We start from the raw sequence: 18,407 nt of genomic DNA on the forward strand, positions 1-18,407 counted from the left end.
CTTTAACAATCTTTTATACTAAATTTGTTATCTAAATCATTCTGCTTACTACTGGGCATTTAAGAGTTGATATACAATTACTCCTCCCCTTTAAGCCCTAAAGGCAAGTTATTGGGTAGGTGCTTGCCTTCAGTTTGGATTGAATGCTGTTTTTTGTATATTTCATATTTTCTCCCAGATTATGTATGTTTGTAAAGATAAGGGGTAGAGAATGCACACTTTATTATAAATTTTCTCTCACTGAAATCTTTAAGTGGATTAAGACTAAACCATTAAATATTGGTTGATTGTATGTTTCTTTCTCTTTGTTTTTTAGTCTATTGTTTTTATTGAATTTCAAAGTCCCACATGCTTAGAGTAAAAAGAATAATTCACTTACATTTTTACATAGCATTGACCACAATTTAATTTATGCTAACCACTGATTGATCGTAGAATTATTTCAGTTTAAAAATAAGCAATGCTTCATCAATATTGTAGTCAGTATTGTAGTTTTACAGAGTTACATAGGGCATAACCATTGCTTTAATATTAAAAACTGTAATCCTGAACATAAAGGTTTAAAGAAGAATATCCAGTTCTTTTGGGTACATAATTAATACACTAACTTGTCCTTACTGTTTAAAATTATACAAATTCCTGTCTCCTTAAACTCTCTTTATTTATGTTTTTTCCCTTGGTAATAGTTATAGGGATAAAGGAGAACTCTCTAGGGAACCAAGGTATTACACTAATTTTACATTTATTCCAGGTAGCATTTTTATAGTATACACATTTAGATATTTTGTTTTTTTTTTTTTTTTTTTTACAGAAAACAGAACTTTATTCCAAGGGCCAGAGGTTATTTAAAATTATTTACACTCATCGAAAATCACAGGGAGGGGCCAGGCCTCATCAGTAGATAGGCGGACCCCTGTGTTCAGCCACTGAGGGCCGCGAGGTGCTCACACACCTCAGCCTATCACCCTCAGCCGCGCCCCCTGGGCTGACCGGAGGGCACGGTTTGGGCTGTGAGCAGCCTTTGTTCTGCGCCTGCCTCCGGGGCCGCACCCGGCAGAACCACCCAGGATAGATATTTTGTTTTTAATTTAACATTATTAATGTTTGCCCTGGCTTAAGAAATAGATAACTACTAGGATAAGAAATTGGAGCACAAGAAATAATACATTTCAGAACAGGAGGGAATTCCAGTGAGGACTCCATGCTTTCATTGCCAAGGTCACAGGTTCAATCCCTGGTCAGGGAACTAAGATCCCTTAAGTTGCATGGTGCAAAAAACAAAAACAACCACAAAACAAAAACAAAAAAAAAAACAGAACAGAGCTCTTATCATTAGAAATGACTTTTTTTCTATAAGTAGGGATGGTAGCTAGTTCCTTCAGCAAGCCCATATCTTTTTATTAAATGTGTGTGTGTGTGTGTGTGTGTATGTGTGTATGTGTCTGTTGAAAAACTTAAAGTATACATTTGAAGTATTTGTTTTGTTTTAGCATATTAAAATATTTTTTTCATCTTTAGTTTGATGCTTTATATATTTGTTCTAATAATGAGCTGTCTGTTTTGGGATATGTCTCATTAATGTGTTTTCTTTAACCTGTAATCAAATTCTGCAAAACTCCCCAAATTTCTTCCCTTTTGTTTCTTCTGTAATAACAGTTAAATAGCAAACACATTTCCCGTTATGCTTTTAGTGCCTCTTTAATGATGGTGCTGTTGGGAGAGAGAATTTTTTCCTTAAGCTAAGTAAATTGAATTTTTTTAGTCATTTCAATTTTGATTTCTTTTAGAAAATGTGAATTTGCAGCCAAATGGCTGTTGGCTACAAAATGCAAAGCATTCATAGGAACAGAGTGATCTCACATTTGTCACGTTCTGTCTGCCTTTCTTTCCTTCCATAAGTAATAATTGTAGAATGGGATTTTTTTTTATTTAAGATTTTTAAGAACTTTGTGTTTTTAGTATTGAAAAGAGAGTTAGATGTTAGATTTTCTAAGTCCTTATTTTCAAAACCATGATTCACAGCAAGGCTGTCTAGTTTCCCATATTTTTCACTCCACTGAATTTTCCTTTGTTTTTTTTTGCTCAGTTCTGGTCTAAGAGACAGTAATCCATAGATGCTTAGTAAAGAGAGAAAGATGAGAAAATTTTATTATGTGACAGTTTATTTGAAGGTTGCCCAATAATCCTGTAACTTTGCTCTTTTAATGAACCTGAATGGGGACCTGTAAGAGATCTTAATTGAGTCCTTTGGCTTAAACTTCTCTGTTTATGTATTTACTGAACATCTTACTAGTTTTAATCTGTGTATAAGGGTGTCCTTCCTGTTGAACTTTCTCAGTTTTTCATTGGGCTAATCTAATTTGGATCTGTTCTGACACACACATATGTATACACATATATAAATTTTTACTGGTACTTCATATTTTAAAGGGCAATTTAGTATTTCAGTACAGTAGGAGTATGTTTTTATGAAAGACCACTAGTGATTGATTTTTTTTTTCCTTTTTAAGTCTCAACACCAAATCATTTTTTAGATCCAGACCTTTTTCTAGGTGCTTAGAAATGTCAGCCAGCTTTGTAACTTTCACATATGTTTTGAACAAAACATATGATAGGAGGCAACTTAGACATATGAATAGATTTTCTTGATTTAACTCAGTTTTGAAAGCATATTGCAGAGTGTTCCCAGGCGGTCCAGGGGTTAGGACTCTGCTTTCACCTGTTGGCCATGTTGGATCTCTGGTACGGGAACTAAGATCCTGCAAGCTGCATGGCATGGCCAAAAAGTATGTTACAGTTTCTGCCTAATATTAGTATCAGCATATGAAAGTACAGAGTATTTCAGATTAAAAAGAAAATTAAAGAATATTTAATGGTAGAGACTAGATCAGTTGTTAGCCTAAATTTTTCAAAATCAGCTACGACCTTTCTCAGATGAATAAGGAAGTTGTGGCTTAATTGGGAAATGGAAAATTGTTGATTATGTTTTACTGGGAAATTTATTTTTAAAACCACTTTCTTGAGGTACATTTCGCATACAGAAAGCTTTATTTAGTGTATACACCTTGATGATTTTCGAATTGGCAGAATATTTAATGCTTTAGTTCTTCAAATTCTTGATTTCATACTAAATTCTTAATTATATTCAAACTTTTCGCTGTTTCTTGTTAATGGTTGGTAAAGCATTTTACCTTTGCAGACAAATTGGAAATGCTTGGTTTCTGCCCATATTGCCCCTGTACATTAAGTTGGAAAAATGTAACAATACAACAGTACACGTATTCAGCAATTTATGTTTTGATTTCAAGGCTTCTCAAGGGAGGGGTGTATAAATCTTATTTCCAGGTTTATGCACTGTTTTCTTAAAATTTCAAACATCTTTCAAAATTCAATGAAGAAATAATTATTTTCTTTACAGTGAATAATTTTAGTGATGTCGTAGCCATTTAAAAATGTTTGACAAGAACTCTAAACTTTATGGTTAAATTTATAAGTATTTATAGAATATTTACCCTAGACATCTGAAATTTTGATTTTCTTTTCATAGTTCTTATTAATTAGGAATCTTCATATACATCTGTAAATATATTTTTATTTACAAAATTTCTTTTGTTTTGACTTTCCTATTAACTTGATTTGAATCCTCTTAAAAATTGAAAACTGTAAAACATTTACATTATCTTTTTTACTCATTGGGGATTATTTTTGATGAATTCTGTAAAACTTCGTTTCATTAAGAATTTTCGGACTTGTCTCTTCAGGAAAAATGCACCAACACTATTCATATATAGAACAGTATTTTTGTTTCTTTTTTAAATTCCTGAAAGCTTAAAAAAAAAAACCCTCTTCTCTTTCCCACTTCCACTCCCTCATCTTCAGTGTATTACATCTCCATAGAGACAAAAGCAGAGATTTCTTTCTTTTGAAACAGTAATGCCACAGAAGAACATCCTCACTTCTCTCGAGCAGACACAACTAAAAAATTCATCCTATATTCTAAGCTGCATGATAATATTTTGGTAATGAGAGTCACTGAGTGTAAATTGCTGTGCAAATTTAGAAGTTTTGGGGGCAAACTTTATGAATAGTTTAATACTAAAGCCTCAAAGAAGTTACAGATTGACTTATCCTCAAACAGTGGACACTTGACATACTTTTTGTTTCCCCATACATTTTGCCAGGCATTGTGGTAGGTGCTCGGGATTCCATGAGTATAAGATAATATTCCACTCTTAAAGAGCTATTGTTTAGCAGAGTATACTAGTAATAATTAAATGAATAAGTATTCCAGTAATTTATAGAGATAAATGCTGTGAAGGTGAAAACAGTGCTGTTAGAATGTAGAATTTGAAAAGATTTTACTTAGTCTTGCAATTGGGCTTGATACCAGGAACAGATGTTTTTTTAAAATGATTTAATACCGTTCACTAGTCAATGTATGATATACCTAATATGCATAAGCAGTAACAGTAAATGTTTAATAACTTCACAGTTGTACATATCCATGTATTTTTTTATTCCTGTTTTTGCTTTGCCAGTGTATATATAGCCTTTTGCTATATTTGAAAATCTGAAAATATGTTGGACCCTGTTAACTTGTTGGATTCTGCTAAGTGGTAGCAGTACAACTCTCAAGTTTTGTAGTTAACATAAATCCACTAAATAAATTATTTTTAATACAACAATATGGAATTAGAGTAACTCTCCTTTTTCCCGCTTAAAATTTGGTTTGCTGAAGCTGCCTCCCGAAAATCATGGGTATCGACACTCTGGTCAGAACTTGCTCCGGACTCTCAAATGGCATAATCAGGTCAGGTGGCAGTATCAGGTAAAGGGAAATAAGAAACATATTGTATTTTCCCACCCCCTTTTTTCCTTGAAAATGTTAATTCAGGAAAAGCAGAATGACCAGGTGAAGGTGAACTACTTACAACCTGGGATGCTTCATGCATGGTTGCTTGATTTTCATGATGTTTTAACACTTAGCCTTTAGAGTTACATTACAGTTAAGGGAAAATCAGAAATTGGGGAGGAAAGGAAGCTAAAAAAATGTAAGGCAGAAGCATGAGATGGCAGAAATATGACCTCACACATCAGTGATCATAACAGATATGAATTAAGTTTCTGTAGTAAAGAATTAAATGCATTTAATATCACTGATTTAGATGCAAAGGAGAAGGTTAGTCCAAAAGGAATAGGTTTCATAATTTGTGAATTGGTAGCATCACATGATAGGCAGCCCTGCTGGTTCTTAAGGAACCTGATGGAGGAGAACATGTACTAAACTGGGCCAAATACACCAATTTTCAACAAATTAGATCATGTACATTTGTCTTAGAAATATATTACCAAGTTTCGTATTTTAAAGTTTTTCAAATTTTGATAATAAAAACATAAGAAAGCGCTGAAGTGTGAGCATAGATTACTGTGCTTAAATATTGTCCTTTCACAGTGTTTTCTCATCACACCTCTTAATTTTTCATACTTAGATTTTGTTTACTGATTTTAGCGTAAATTTTTAATAAATTGGGCTTGTGTGAAAAAAGCATAAACCGCTAAGTCATGCTAGTAAGGAACTGCTGGTAAGGAAACTCTTTGCACATAGTAGGTGGTCAGTAAATAGCATTCAGGATCCATTTATTAAATGGAATTAACTAATCCTGATCTCTCTTCTTCTTTTCTAGAAATATTAAAAGTTTGTCGGATATCCAGATAGTACAGGTTGCTTGTGGTTACTATCATTCACTTGCACTTTCTAAAGGTAAGCATTACTTCTAGTTTCTTTTGCCTTTTCAGCTTTCTTATTTAAAGGTGAAATTCCTTCAACTTCATCCTTATTAAACATTGCCCTGGTTCTTCTTTATCCTTTTCATTTCTGTATACATTTTAGAATTAGTTTGGCAGTTTTCACAGACACTTATTAAACTATTGGGATTTTGTTTGGGGTTGTACATTGTGTCTAAATCAAATTGAGGAAAATCTTTGTGATACTGAGTTTTTCAATTCTTCAGCTGGTGATATCAGAGAAGGCAATGGCACCCCACTCCAGTACTCTTGCCTGGAAAATCCCATGGACCAGAGGAGCCTGGTAGGCTGCAGTCCATGGGGTCGCTAAGACTCGGACATGACTGAGCAACTTCACTTTCACTTTTCACTTTCATGCATTGGAGAAAGAAATGGCAATCCACTCCAGTGTTCTTGCCTGGAGAATCCCAGGGACGGGGGAGCCTGGAAGGCTGCTGTCTATGGGGTTGCACAGAGTTAGACACGACTGAAGTGACTTAGCAGCAGCAACTGGTGATATGTTCCCATTCATTTTAATCTCCTTTTAATTTGTCTCAAGAATATTTTGTTCTTTTCTGTGGAGAGGTCTTACATACATTTTGTTAGATTTTCTCATAGATATTTGATGTTCTTTGTTATTCTGAATGGTGTCATTCTCCAATCATTTTTTGCAAGAATATAGACATGAAATTGATTTTGTGTATCTCATTGTTCTTTAGCTTGCTGAACATTATTCCTTCATAGCTGGGGAAGTTTATAACTTGCCCAATTTCATTTGATCTCACAGATAAACCTTTTGTGACTAGAAACAGAAAGTCGTCTAATCATCCTGTTACCTTCACTTATTTCTTTTGACTTCTTCCTATGCTCGCTAACGATTATGAGTTAGTAGAGAACCTGCCATATATATTTATTTTTTTATAGTTTTAAAATTTTGTTTATTTATTTTTGTCTTTGCTGGGACTTTGTTTCTCTGCACAGGCTTTCTCTAGTTGTGGCAAACAGGGGCTACTCTACAGGTGTGGTGTGCAGGCTTCCCATTGTGGTGTAGCTTCTCTTATTGCAGAGTGCAGGCTCTAGGGAAAGGGCTTCAGAGGTTGCAGCCCATGAGCTCATTAACTGTGGCTCCTGGGCTCTAAAGCACAGCTTAGTAGTTGTGGCGCACAGGCTTAGTTGCTCTGTGGCATGTGGGATCTTCCCAGATCAGGGATCGAACCCATGTCTCCTGTGTTGGCAGGCAGATGCTTTACCACTGAGCCAGCACACATGCACCAGGGAAGCCCCATGTGTTTGTTGTTATATCATTTATAAAAGTAAGTTTCAGTGGCTTTCTTCTTATTAGTTGAAATTTATTAAATGCCTTGTGAGGCCTACTGTGAATGAAACAGTAGACTAGAACTATAGGGAAATACCGATAGAAATTAAGAGACAGTTTTAGGGACCATGTGATCTAATAGAAGAGGCAGATGTACAAATATTATAATTGAGGCAGAAAAAATATATACTGTTTTTGGTCAAGGTAAAAGTAAAATACTGTGGGAATAAGGGAAAAAGTGTAGTTTGTCAATAGAATTGGTAACAGTAAAGAAGGGATTCATATTTGCTGCGTCTTGAAAGATGAATATAATTCAGAATTGGAGACCTGTTGAGAAGCAGCTAGGGGGAAATGTTAAGGATTGGATAAAGTAATAGTACTAGTGAGGGCATAGAAGGAAAGTATTTTGTGTATTTGTGTAACAGCATATAATTTTACGTGGGTATTTTCAGAGCATGGGAGACATTTTCATACTTCAGTAGTGGTTGAACTAAAAACAAATCTGTTACAGAGGGCCTTACATGCCGTGTTAAGGGATTTGGATTTATTCCATCTAAGAAATAAAATGAGGGGTGGGGCTGGCATCCCTGTATTTTTTTATATTACCTGTCAACTTCTTTTAAACCCAAAGGCTTTACTGATGAGGACAGTTTCTCTGTCTTGACTTATTCAGCTTCATGTTTTAGCAATGTCTTGTTCATTTAGTGAAAAACAAATTTTTGGGGTGGGGAGCAGATCGCTCAGTATGAACTAGGCCCAGTGGTAAGCAATATAGTACTAGCGTTTATGGTGGTGGTTTAGTTGCCGAGTTGTATCCGACTGTTTTGTGATGCCATGAACTGTAGCCCGCCAAGCTCCTCTAACCATGGGATTTCCCAGGCAAGAAAACTGGAATGGGTAGTCATTTCCTTCCCCAGGGAATCTTCCTGACCCAGGGATCAAAGCCTTGTCTCCTGCATTGGCAGGCAGATTCTTTACCACTGAGTCACCCTTAGGGACTAGCCTAGCCCTTACGGTTCAGTCATACAAATAACAGTATAGTCATATACTACAGAAGAAGACTGTGAAGAAAAAGGTTTGGGATACTCAGATCCTGTATAGGGGGACTGAACTTAATCTTGGAGATTAAGGAAGGCTCCTTGCTGGGAGAGAATAGAAGTAAATTAGACAAGCGTGAGGAGAAGGTTTAGGCAGAGTGTGTGAGACAGAAAGTGTGTAAGAAACTGGCTTTGGAAAATATGAAGGAAGGTGAGTATGGCCAAAGTATAGTAAGTGAGGGAAGAGATTGCTGTGAAATGAGCTCAGAAACATAGGTAGATTTTGTAGAACCTTATAAGCCCTGTTAAAAGTATTTATCCCAAGAACAGTGAGAAGGCACTGATAAATTTTTCTCAGGTGAGCAACATTTCAAATCTACATTTTAAAAAAAAATCAGCTCATTTGAGTTTCATTATGAAATAAACACATGAACATATATAGAACAATTAATTTGAAACTTATCCAGACCATTATTATGGTGTCTACCATGTATCAGTTCTACATTTTTATACCTCTGTATATACAAATGTCTGCTAGTTAATGTCCATAGAGTATTTCTGCAAATGCATATCAGCAGTTGGTAAGAGTGCGTGTCTTTTGGAAGAGGAACCGGTGATCTAGTTTGGAGAGAAACTTAGTAAGTATGTACTATTATGGTATGAATTTTTTTAAATCACTTATTTGTATGTCAATTATTAGTGTCATTTATTTTATAAAAATAAGTAAAAGATGTTTGAAGGTGAAGGTGAAGTTGCTCAGTCGTGTCCGACTCTTTGCGACCCCGTGGACTGTAACCTACCAGGCTTCTCCGTCCATAGGATTCTCCAGGCAAGAATACTGGAGTGGGTTGCCATTTCCTTCTCCAGGGGATCTTCCTGACCCAGGGACCAAACCCAGGTCTCCCGCATTGGAGGCAGACGCTTTAACCTCTGAGCCACCAGGGAAGCCAGCTGTAAAAAAAAATGTAGCAGTGGGTGAGCGAATGTGGCCAAGTAGAGAAAACTAGAGATCTCTTTAAGAAAATTAGACATACAAAGGGAACATTTCATGCAAAGATGGGCACAATAAAGGACAGAAATGATAGGGACCTAACAGAAGCAGAAGATATTAAGAAGAGGTGGCAAGAATACACAGAAGAACTGTACAAAAACGATCTTCACGACTCAGATAACCACGATGGTGTGATCACTCATCTAGAGCTAGACATCCTGGAATGTGAAGTGAAGTGGGCCTTAGGAAGCATCACTACGAACAAAGCTAGTGGAGGTGATGGAATTCCAGCTGAGCTATTTCAAATCCTGAAAGATGACGCTGTGAAAGTGCTGCACTCAATATGCCAGCCAATTTGGAAAACTCAGCAGTGGCCAAAGGACTGGACAAGGTCAGTTTTCATTCCAATTCCAAAGAAAGGCAATGCCAAAGAATGCTCAAACTACCGCACAGTTGCACTCATCTCACATGCTAGTAAAGTAATGCTTAAAATTCTCCAAGCCAGGCTTCAGCAATGCATGAACTGTGAACTTCCAGAAGTTCAAGCTGGTTTTAGAAAAGGCAGAGGAACCAGAGATCAAATTGCCAACATCCTCTGGATCATCGAAAAAGGAAGAGATTTCCAGAAAAACATCTATTTCTGCTTTTTTGACTATGCCAAAGCCTTTGACTGTGTGGATCACAGTAAACTGGCAATTTCTGAGAGAGATAGAAATACAAGACCACCTGACCTGCCTCTTGAGAAACCTATATGTAGGTCAGGAAGCAACAGTTAGAACTGGACATGGAACAACAGACTGGTTCCAGATAGGAAGAGGAGTACGTCAAGGCTGTATATTGTTAAACCCTGCTTATTTAACTTAACATGCAGAGTACATTATGAGAAATGCTGGGCTGGATGAAGCACAAGCTGGAATCCAGATTGCCGGGAGAAATATCAATAACCTCAGATATGCAGATGACACCACCCTTATGGTAGAAAGTGAAGAGGAACTAAAGAGCCTCTTGATGAAAGTGAAAGAGGAGAGTGAAAAAGTTGGCTTAAAGCTCAACATTTAGAAAACTAAGATCATGGCATCCAGTCCCATCACTTCATGGGAAATAGATGGGGGAACAGTGGGAACAGTGGCTGATTTTATTTTTCTGGGCTCCAAAATCACTGCAGATGGTGATTGCAGCCATGAAATTAAGAGACGCTTACTCCTTGGAAGGAAAGTTATGACTAACCTAGACAGCATATTAAAAAGCAGAGACATTACTTTGCCAACAAAGGTCCGTCTAGTCAAGGTTATGGTTTTTCCAGTAGTCATGTATGGATGTGAGAGGTGGACTATAAAGAAAGCTGAGTGCTGAAGAATTGATACTTTTGAACTTTGGTGTTGGAGAAGCCTCTTTGAGAGTCCCCTTGGGCTGCAAGGAGATCCAACCAGTCCATCCTAAAGGAGATCAACCCTGGGTGTTCATTGGAAGGACTGATGTTGAAGCTGAAACTCCATTACTTTGGCCACCTCATGCAAAGAGCTGACTCATTTGAAAAGACCCTGATGCTGGGAAAGATTGGGAACAGGAGGAGAAGGGGACGACAGATGATGAGATGGCTGGATGGCATCACCGACTCAATGGACATGGGTTTGGGTAGACTCTGGGAGTTGGTGATGGACAGTGAGGCCTGGTGTGCTGTGATTTATGGGGTTGCAGAGAGTTGGAGATGACTGAGCAACTGAACTGTACTGAACTGAGAGAGAACTATTGAAAGAACCTGGTGAAACTGGTAGGTGTGGATCTATTAGCCATATTTTTCTTTAGAAAACTGTATATGACTTGATTGATAGGTGATAGATTAATTAATAAAAACCTGTATGTAAGGTAAGAGAAGAGGGGAATTTGAAGGATGACTCCCTGTGTTTATGACTTGTGCTGCTGAATCAGTTAAGATGATTATTTACTGAAAATGAGGAACATTAGGAAGAGATCCAGGTATGGGAGATAGGAAGGGGATCGTGAATTGAGTTTAGGGCATGCTGAACGGGAAGTACCTTTCAAATATCGAAGTATAGCTGTCAGGTAATCTATTGGATACATGGATTTATTGCTCAGAGGAGAGATATAGGGTAGTGATAAATTTTGAAGATGTTCAAAAGGTAATTGGTAACTGAAGCCTTGAGCTTAAATGAGTCCCTATTGGGAGAAATCAGAATAAAAATGAGGCCTGAGGTATATTAAAGAGATGGTACTTTCTTAAGGAACATCAGGAAATGAGATTACCCTCAGTTATGTGACTTACCCTATTCATTGATAAAGTGAGTCAAACTAAAACTCTACTAATACAGATTCTTCTAGGTAGTATCATATAAGAAATAATAGTAAGGAGGAATATGTATTTTCATCCAGTGTAAGGACGAATGTCCCAAAATAACTGATGATTTTAAAATGGAATTTTTGTGTGTGTGAGAAAAACAGTAATTTATGATTTTTGTTTTACAGCAAGTGAAGTCTTCTGTTGGGGACAGAATAAATATGGCCAATTGGGTTTAGGCATTGACTGTAAAAAGCAAGCTTCACCACAGCTGATTAAGTCTTTACTTGGAATCCCTTTCATGCAAATTGCGGCCGGAGGAGCCCATAGTTTTGTACTCACCCTTTCTGGAGCTATCTTTGGATGGGGACGCAACAAATTTGGTCAACTAGGTCTTAATGATGAAAATGGTAGGTTTGCATTTTTTATAGATATACTCTATACTTTTATAGAGAGATGTTTTTTGATATGGATTAGTGATTCTTAGTGTCAGAGAGAAGTATACCCAAATCTTCCTTGGGATTGAGGTGGGGATGGAGAGATTAGTTTAAAAATTCCACCTTATAATATTTTTAGGAGATTGTGAGAAGGCCAAAAATAGTATTTTATTCTAAAATAAAATGGAGAAAGTATATATGGACAAAAATCTTCATTGTTGAATGGTTACTAAAAGAAAATTGAGAAAAACATTACTTCAGATTGGTAACCACATTATCAGCTACCATCAGTTGAAAAAAGTTGTAAAATTATCTTGAAAAGTAACAAGAAGTGTTCATCTATTTGAGTATTTCAAAGAAATATTTATATCTGAGTCATTTAATTAATCTGTTAATGGTGATGCTAATGTCTTACAAATAAACTTTTTGAATTTTAAAAAATTATAACTACTTAAATTGGGATCTTGGGAACTGAGTTTTCATAGCTGCATTAGATTGAATGCCAATATTTGAAATACAAAAACTGATTTAGTTCAACATAATTATAATGAGTTAGACAAAAGTGAGTTGTTGATCTATAACAACTGGAAATGATAACAAATAATACTCTTAGAATTTAAAAATATTTTGTTCTGCATAAGAAAACTATGTCAGATTAGGATATTTATTATATCTTTCCTGCTAGAAAACATCAGAAAGTATAGTTTTAGAATTCAAAGTAGGATGCTTGAGCTTAATTATCATGAGGTAGATATAAAGAATGATGTATATGTATTAGAAGCAGTCAAAAAGCTTTGAAATTCCTTGATTCCTGAGTGTAGATTGGCATTGAGGCAGATTAGAATTTAAATTCCCCTTTTTAGACCTTTCTTTATCACTGTAGTAGGAATAGAAAGACTTGGCAACCCAACTTAGCCTTTTACTACAAAATTATTGAGTTGTTAAAATGGTTTAATTATCGCTGTCTTCCGCCGTTGGGAAAGCTGTAGAGAAACACATTGTAGAAGAGTTTTAATTTTAAAAATACTGTTCGTTAATACGTTTTTTAACTGTTCTCTTACTGAAATTTTCAGATAGGTATGTTCCTAATTTACTAAAGTCACTAAGAACTCAGAAAATAGTTTATATTTGTTGTGGAGAAGATCATACTGCTGCACTAACCAAGGTACTGTACTCCTGTAAAACTTTTAAATTAATATTTATGGTAGTTATTTCTTATATTAGTGAATATCTTAATGTATATTGAAACCTTGAGGGTTATTGATGTCTAAAAAATCATTTATCTTGAAAAATGGTTATCATCTGTTCTCAAAAACAGTTTACCTTATATTTCAGCTGTTCTATGTTATGAAATGTGAATTGTGATCTGCTGTTTGTGTGGTGATGATACATATTGTTGCATTTTACAACTTAATATTAAATACTGCTTGAATAATATTGTGAATGAAATAATTTCTTTTTAGTTTGTCAAGCTTACTGTGGTTTGTGTATCAGTCTCATTTATATTGTGTAACTCTGCCCAATTTTAATTTAGCTTCTCTGTAGCTTAGAAGTATAATAAGTAACAGAGGAGACTGAATTCCTCTATTATCCCTAGGCCAAGAATCAGTATTATGCAAGCAGTTATAATGAGCTTTCATCACCATCTTGCTAATGGTTTTTTTAACTCTGACCTCTCACTTTCTTGAATATGTACCAGTTCAGTATCAATACTGTATAATTCTCTAGAAGTAAAATGAAAATAGGGTAACCTTTACCAGTAGTGTTATTTACTATAGTCATGTTAACATAAAGGAACTAGCAAATTATCATTGACTGAATTAGAGATTAACGTTTTTGCACTTTTATCTTTGTTTATCCTGCGTAGTAGATAAAATTGTCAAGGAAAAATTACTTCTCATCAGATTTGTAAAAATTCTACACTTTTACCCCCCCACTGGAAATTTTAAAATAAGAATTATTCTCAGTCCTTATCAAATACAGTGTAGTAAAGATACTTTCGGAGAAGGCAATGGCAACCCACTCCAGTACTCTTGCCTGGAAAATCGCATGGAGGAGGGGCCTGGTAGGCTGTAGTCCATGGGGTCACGAAGAGTCGGACACTTACTGAGCAACTTACTTTCACTTTTCACTTTCATGCACTGGAGGAGGAAATGGCAACCCACTCCAGTGTTCTTGCCTGGAGAATCCCAGGGATGGTGGAGCCTGTGGGCTGCCATCTGTGGGGTCGCACAGAGCCGGACACGACTGAAGTGACTTAGCAGCAGCAGCAAAGATACTTTAAAAAATATTATAATGACCAATTACAAAAGTTAATTTTTAGAAAAATTTTATTGTACTTTTGAATAAGGAAGTTTTATTATCTCTGCTAATATTATTACCATATTTTATTGATTTTAAAAAAAAGTTCAAATTACAGATGTAATCACTGTTGGCAAGTTACAAATTTTAGTGATTCTCTTCTGTCGTTGATATTTAGAAGTAAGCTGTGTTGAACATAATAGTAAAGAATATTTTTTATAATATTTTTTAGGATTAACTTTGTGGTAGAAATACTCACATGTTAATGCTTTTCAAATTCATCCTTTCAGATAAGCACTTATCTTATTTTCCCAAGATTTTTAAGTCTTTATTGAGTTTTTTTAAATGTGAATTCTATTAATCTTCTGTATTTTTCTCTCGAAAGAGAAAAATATAGCTTATCACTGGAATTTTTAGTGTATATTATTTTCAACAAAATTAGATAGTTTTAACTATTTCAAAAGTAAGATTTTTTAGTTTTCCTTGTTTAAACTGTAGTTGTGTATCAATGCCTTTTGCTTTTCTGCAAGAACTTCTTGAAGATAGATTAGGATTTCTTTACAAAGCAGTTTTCCTTGTGTAAAACAAACAGGAAAAATTAAAAAATACCCACAAAATTTAAAAACAGAATAAGTAGACATGCATGTTAATGGATATGAGGACACTACCATAAATATGTCAGTCTTTTTCAAGTTCTTTTATAAATTTATTATGCAGATTACATGTACATATACCTTTTGATTTATCAATCCCTTAGCAATTTTAAGAATCTATTCCAAAGATACAAAATTACGTATACACAAGGCCGTTTGCTGTGGTAATATTTTAATAACAAAAGAATAGAAGAAATCCAAATACCTAACGGTAGCAGACTAATTGAATAAACTGGTAATGCCACTGCGTGTAGTGTCACTCCCTGTAAAACAGAATGAGGAAGATCTCTATTTTGTTGTGAATGATTTTCAGGATATATTACCATTAAGGAAAAAGAAGATACATGTTATTTATATTTGAAAAGAATAGGTAGACCAAATGAGCCTTGCCTTGTGTTTTGACTTTGAAACCTAGAAACTCTTAAACATAATTAAAAAGCTAACTTATATTTGTATATTAAAACAGTTCTACAAAATTACTAGTGGCACAACTACAGAAGATTTCTTTTAGGTGATTTTAAAGTATAGTATTTTGTTGTACATCACTAGTGGGAAATAGCCTAAAGATAAATCGAATTCACAAAGAGCCTCTTAAATTGCATTCTGTTGTCTTATTGTTATTAGGAAAATTAGTACTGTTATTTTCACTATACTGCATATCAGTTCAGTTCAGTCGCTCAGTCGTGTCCGACTCTTTGCGACCCCATGAATCGCAGCACGCCAGGCCTCTCTGTCCTTCACCATCTCCCGGAGTTCACTCAGACTCACGTCCATCGAGTCCGTGATGCCATCCAGCCATCTCATCCTCTGTCGTCCCCTTCTCCTCCTGCCCCTAATCCCTCCCAGCATCAGAGTGTTTTCCAATGAGTCAGCTCTTCAACATGAGGTGGCCAAAGTATTGGAGTTTCAGCTTTAGCGTCAGTCCTTCCAGTGAACACCCAGGACTGATCTCCTTTAGGATGGACTGGTTGGATCTCCTTGCAGTCCTAGGTAGTCAGAAATAAATGCAGCAAATCATTGATAAGATGCTGAGAGCACACATCATCATTAATAAATGATACTGGGAAATCTGAACATCCACATGCAAAAGCTGGATCCCTAATTCACACCACTTACAAAATGTAGCTCAAAATGGAATAAAGACTTAAATGTAAGGCCTGAAACTGTAAACTCCTAGGAGAAAACCTGGGGAGAAAGTTTCTTGGCATGAGTCTTGGTAGTCATTTCCTGGATGTGACACCAAAAGCACACAGATAACAAAAGCAAAAATAAACTAAAAGCTTCTGCACAGCAAAGGAAACAATCAACAAAATGAAAACTCATCCTGTGGAACAAGAGAAGATATTTGTAAATCATACATCTGGTTAGGGGTTAATATCTAAAATACATAAGGAACTCACATAACTCATGACTGAGAAACAGTCTAATTTAAACATGGGCAAAGGGTTTGAATAGACAGTTTCTGAAGGAGATACACGAATGACCAAAAGATCATGAAAAAGGTACTCAGTATCGACATCACAATCTTCAGGAAATGCAAATCAAGACCACAAACTCACATCTGTTATGATCAGTATAATTAAAAAACAAAAACAAAACAGGTATATGGAGAAAGGGGTACCCTATATACTGCTGTTGGAAGTACAACTTGGTGCAGCCATTACAGAAACCAGTATGAAGATTCCTCAAAGTATTAAAAATAGAACCACTATATGATCCAGTGAGCCCACTTTTGGATGTATTTCTGAAGGACATGAAAACAGTATCTCAAGGAAATAACTATGCTCATTTTACTGAAGCATTGTTCACAACAGCCAAGATATTTAAAAAGCCAAAGTGTCCACTGACAAATGAGTAGATAAAGGAAATGTGATGTGTACATGTGTGTGTGGGCATGCATACATATACTGGAATATTATTCAGTCATAGAAAGGGGAAATGCTTTCATTTGTAACTGCATAAATGAGCCTGGAGGCATTATGCTAAGTGAAATAAGCCAGGCAAGGACAAGTACTTAATGGTATCACTTATACTTGGAATTGTGTAAAAAAAAAGTGAGAGGGAAGGCAATTAGGAATAGAAAGTCAAATTCACAGAAACACGAAGTAGAATGGTAGTTCCCAGGGTGTGGAGCATGAGGAAAATGGGGATATGTGGTCAAAGGGTACAAACTTCCTGTTATAAGATTTTTAAATTCTGAGGATCTAATGTACAACATAGTGGCTACTAACAATACAGTATTCTGTACTTAAAATTTGCTGAGAGGAGATCTGAGCTTTTTCCTCCCCCCGAAAAAGTATATGAGGTGATAGATGTGTTAACTAATTTGACTGTAGTAATAATTCCACAGAGTATATATATGTCATGTTGTATATTTTAAATATTCACGATCTTATGTCAAGTCAGTAATGTCAGTAAGGTGAAAAACCTGAGAAATAAAACTTCAGTTCAGTCGCTCAGTCGTGTCCGACTCTTTGCGACCCCATGCTATTTCTGTCCAAAGAAGGAAATTATAATTTTTTTGTGTATAGTAGTAGTGTCGGATAAGGCAGTGTGGCACCCCACTCCAATACTCTTGCCTGGAAAATCCCATGGACGGAGGAGCCTGGTAGGCTGCAGTCCATGGGGTCACGAAGAGTCGGACACGACTGAGCGACTTCACTTTTACTTTTCACTTTCATGCATTGGAGAAGGAAATGGCAACCCACTCCAGTGTTCTTGCCTGGAGAATCCCAGGGACGGGGGAGCCTGGCGGGCTGCCGTCTATGAGGTCGCATAGAGTCGGACACGACTGAAGCGACTTAGCAGCAGCAGCAGCATAGTAGTATTGTATTATATATTTTTATCTTTTAGGGTTACGTACCATTGAGAATACATGCCCATTTATAGGTGAAATGATTTATTGACCACAGTTTACTAGTTTAAAGTACTTCTAGCACAGTTTTCTGCTTTGAAATACCCCCCCAAAAGGGGTGGGAAGGGTATCAATGAACCAGGGTTGTCTAAGTTTTACCAGTTGAAAGTGATGATTATGTGATAATTCATATGTAGATACATACATATATATATATTTGTCTTTACTTTTGTGTCTTTGTTGAAATTTCCCATGATAAAAAGATTTTAAACAGAAAAATTAATTTCCTGACATAGCAGTCTGTATAAATACTCTTATTCTCCTTTCATTTAATAGCTAAATTTGTTTACATAGCTGCAACTATGAAGAAAAGCAGTTGAACTGAAAAAATACTGTGCTTTTGTTAAACTGTCATCATGAAATAACTTTTTAAAAAAGATTACCTTTAATCCAGTTATGTATTTTATGATAAATATTTTAAAGATTGTCTATAGTTCAGTAACACTATGCTAAGAGTAGGTATATTTGGGTGCTGTGTTTATACACACTTTTTTTTTTCTTTGCAGAGGTACTTTGGAAATTGAAAATGATACCATTTTTAGGTTTTATGAAATTTTCTGTGATTTGACAAGAATATGAGGATAGTAAAAGGCAGTGCAAAAAATAGTATTGGTTTAATGATGACTTTGTCATCATTATTGTCATCATTGTCATCATTGGTTTGATGATGACCATAAAT

The 18,407-nt window shown here is 35.7% G+C and overlaps 1 protein-coding gene across 1 annotated transcript in view; it reads left to right on the forward strand.

Moving 5' to 3' along the window:
* Positions 1-18,407, forward strand: part of HERC4 (HECT and RLD domain containing E3 ubiquitin protein ligase 4) — a 123,956-nt gene that overhangs the window by 30,476 nt on the left and 75,073 nt on the right. The window contains exons 4-6 of the mRNA XM_052639676.1: positions 5,685-5,761; positions 11,612-11,833; positions 12,934-13,025. Coding sequence (XP_052495636.1) covers positions 5,685-5,761; positions 11,612-11,833; positions 12,934-13,025 — 391 coding nt within the window. The remainder of the gene's footprint in view (positions 1-5,684; positions 5,762-11,611; positions 11,834-12,933; positions 13,026-18,407) is intronic.

The sequence above is a fragment of the Budorcas taxicolor genome, chromosome 5, assembly GCF_023091745.1.
Source record: "Budorcas taxicolor isolate Tak-1 chromosome 5, Takin1.1, whole genome shotgun sequence".
Taxonomy (NCBI): domain Eukaryota; kingdom Metazoa; phylum Chordata; class Mammalia; order Artiodactyla; family Bovidae; genus Budorcas; species Budorcas taxicolor.